This window comes from Silene latifolia, chromosome 8, assembly GCF_048544455.1.
Source record: "Silene latifolia isolate original U9 population chromosome 8, ASM4854445v1, whole genome shotgun sequence".
NCBI classification, from domain to species: Eukaryota; Viridiplantae; Streptophyta; class Magnoliopsida; order Caryophyllales; family Caryophyllaceae; genus Silene; species Silene latifolia.
Window position 1 is genome coordinate 80499284 of NC_133533.1, and position 3345 is coordinate 80502628.

At 37.5% G+C, this 3345-nt stretch overlaps 1 protein-coding gene across 1 annotated transcript; it reads right to left on the minus strand.

Annotated features, from left to right (window-relative positions):
- Positions 1 to 350: 350 nt before the first annotated feature.
- LOC141596996 (cytochrome P450 83B1-like) lies at positions 351 to 3345 on the minus strand. The gene is made up of 3 exons (XM_074417280.1): positions 2508 to 3345; positions 2086 to 2401; positions 351 to 1563 (listed from the first exon to the last, which is right to left on the minus strand). Exons 1-3 carry the CDS (start codon positions 3059 to 3061, stop codon positions 946 to 948), a joined length of 1488 nt encoding a protein of 495 aa, XP_074273381.1. The 5' UTR covers positions 3062 to 3345; the 3' UTR covers positions 351 to 945.

Sequence of the window (3345 nt, forward strand, 5' to 3'; positions counted from 1 at the left end):
GATTGCTTAGTGTTCGTATCACTACTTTGTGTCTTGACATGACACGAGGTATTGAACGGTTCCAATTTCCCATAAAAATTGGTGGCGACTCCATACAAAATGCAAACGCTTGTTTCGTTTTCACCAAGCGCCCCCGTGGCGGCCCCATTGTCACAAGTATTTATTAGGAGATTGGCATGTTAGGAAGTAGGTTACGATAAGGATACCATTAAAATTTCATTAAGTTGAGAGGTATTATAATTACATTAGGATTATGGTTTCATTAAGTTGGGAGGGAGTTATTCAACTTAATGAAACCTTAACCCTAATGGCCAACCTTAATGGTGACCGGCCCTAGCATAGACCCAATCTCCTAATACTCGGTAGTATACTTGTGTTTTTAACTTGCCTCGAGTAGCAACATGGGCCGCACTGTTCGTAGATTATGGGTCGTTTAACACGACTTAAGTCATCTCGGGTTTGAGTTTTGTCGAGGGTCGAGTGCGTTCTGAGTTGGGTCATTTATGATTCGCGTCACTTGAGTCAACAACTGTAACGAGTCTGTTCGAGTTTCGTTCAGTAGTGGGCGAGCTGAGGTATGCGATGTCCAAATGTTTTCAGGTAGAGTTTGGTTCAGTTTGAGTTATTCATGGGTTGGCTTAATTGTAGTGTCGGATTGGTCTGACAATGAATCTCATTTAGTGAGGATGAGTCGAACAATGAATGAAGTTGAGTGAGAGAGTTCAAAATGGGTTATTGTTAAGTTATTTCATTTTAAATTTTGGATATTGGATGAAGATTGATTTGGGATATCGATTAGCCTTCGGGTGATTTCACTCTCGAATTTCAGCTTGACAAGAGGTCTAACACATACTCCGTAAATCCATATCCATATCCATATCCATATCCATATCCATATCCATATCCGAATTTGACACATGTACTAAGTGTAGACAACATAGTATCTTATACAGTTCTTGGAAACTTATGTGCAACTAGATAAAGTGGATTTTTCTTGTGCATAGTTATACCAGGGAGGTTCTCCATATCAACATCATCCCTCTTAATCCCACTGGGCAAATCCCAATCAAAAGAGTTCAACAAATTGGCGAGTGTAAGCTCGACATTAGAAAGGCCAAGTTGCAATCCAGGGCATATTCTTCTACCAGCTCCGAAAGGAAGCAACTCAAAATCTTGGCCTTTGACATCAACTGAGCTGCCTATAAACCTCTCTGGTTTAAATGTTTCCGGATCATTCCAAGATTTCGGGTCTCTTCCGATAGCCCAAACATTCACATATACTTGAGTTTTAGGTAAAATGTGATACTCTTTGATTTTGGTTTTTCGAATTGATTCATGTGCAACCAGCAATGGGGAAGCAGGGTGCAGTCTGAATGTTTCTTTTACCACTGCCTTGAAATATTCTAGCTTTTGAACATCTTCTTCGTCTACATAATCCTTGCTTCTTGTTTCATTCCTTATCTCTTGTTGAACTTTTTTCATTACATGTGGATTCTTTATTAGTTGTGTCATCCCCCAAACTATCGTTGCTGCACTTGTATCTGTTCCGGCTATAAATATATTCTGCAGAAAATATAGTTTATTTGCCTCTTCTTAGCCAAATTGATGGTTGAATATTTGTTCAAACGCAATGCGTTTATATTTTTATTTTAAAGAAAGAAACGACCCACTGATATAACTTCTCACAGAAATCATATAGAAACAAAGGCAATAACAAACCATGAAAAATTTGTGTGCCACTGTCCTCTTAAATTTTTATTACTTAATTATAGTACAAAGTTTGTTATGAAACTGTCATCATCAAAGTTGCAAGTTCCTAGGGAAAGAACTGCTGGTAAAGTAACTAATGTCATTGTTTTATACTCGTAGTTGAAAACTTGTTATAGACAAAGCATAATAATTCATCTATGGGGTACTATTGTAAAACCAAATTCTCAATATAGACAGTCTTTTGGTCTTTTCAAAAAGACCTCTCACAACCGATTAAAATAAGAGCAAGTCGGAGAGAGTGTTGTGAGAGGTCTTTTTGAAAAGACCGTCACAAGCAAGATTTGCTGATAAATAAAATTGGAGTGGAATTATTACCATTAACAATGCTTTGATGTGGTTCATAGAGAGATCAAATGTGAAGCAATGCTGTTTCTGAAGGTGTAGTAGTACGTCAATGAAATCCTCTTGGTCGAGTTTAGTACGGTTGGGATCAAGATGGTCATTAATAAGTTCTTCATAGAACGTATCCAAGTCCTTGAATATTCTCTCAAGCCTTGAGTATTGTCCACATAACTTATCAAGCCATCCAATTAAAGGGAAATAATCAGAAAAATAGAAGGCCGTGAATGACGCTTGAGCTTCATTTAGAAGGCTATGGAATCTGCTTTTTTGCCCCTCTTCCTCATCGTACCTAATAATGAATACAAACATACAACCATATTATGAAAAGCCTAAGGAGCTAACAACAAAGACCGAAAAATATGACAAAATCTGACTATATAATGGAAATTCCATACCTATTACCAAAGGCCATCCTGCATATATTGGAACAAGAAAAACTCATAACCAATTCATTCAAGTTAACAATTGTCGAAAGGGATGAAATCTTGTTTAACAGCCTTAAAATCTCTTGTTGACGTATAGGCGCAAAAGATTGGACTCTCTTGGTGTTCAAAAGATGAACAACACTTAACTTTTTCATTTCTCTAAAGTAGTCATTATAAGGGCTAATAGCAATGTCTAACCCATCATAACTAAGCTTTCGCGGTCCAAACATAGGTGGTCTAGTACAGAAGTTTAGGTCTTGTGTTTGAAGGACCTCTTTAGCTAACTCGGCCGACTGAACCACAACCACTGGTATGGACCCAAATTGAAGACTTAAGACAGGACCGTATGTCTTGGCTAACTTGGCCAAGCATATGTGAGGTGATATCAAGTCCAAGTGGTGTAAGTTTCCGATAAACGGAAGCTTTTTGGGGCCGGGTGGAGGATTAAATGCCTCATTTTTAAGAAGGTACTTGTATGACAAGGTTGCTACAAGTGAAAGGAGGAAGATGATGAGGAGTAACATGTCTTTGTGGTTAAAGCCTTTTTTTTTTTTTTTTTTTTTTTTTTTTTAAATAGTGGTTAAAGCTTTGTTGTCCATACGACAAGAGTATATATATGCAGGACACTCTGTCCACTCTATATATAGTCTGTCTACGAGTAATTCATAGTCGGATTTGATTTTGTACTTGAGTATATCGGTAGGACTTCTTTCTAAATATAGATATAGTCATCTAATTCATATCTCTAGACTCTTGTCCGCCCGCATAAGACAATTTGAGGAAGAAAAGAGTGGCTTGAATACATCTT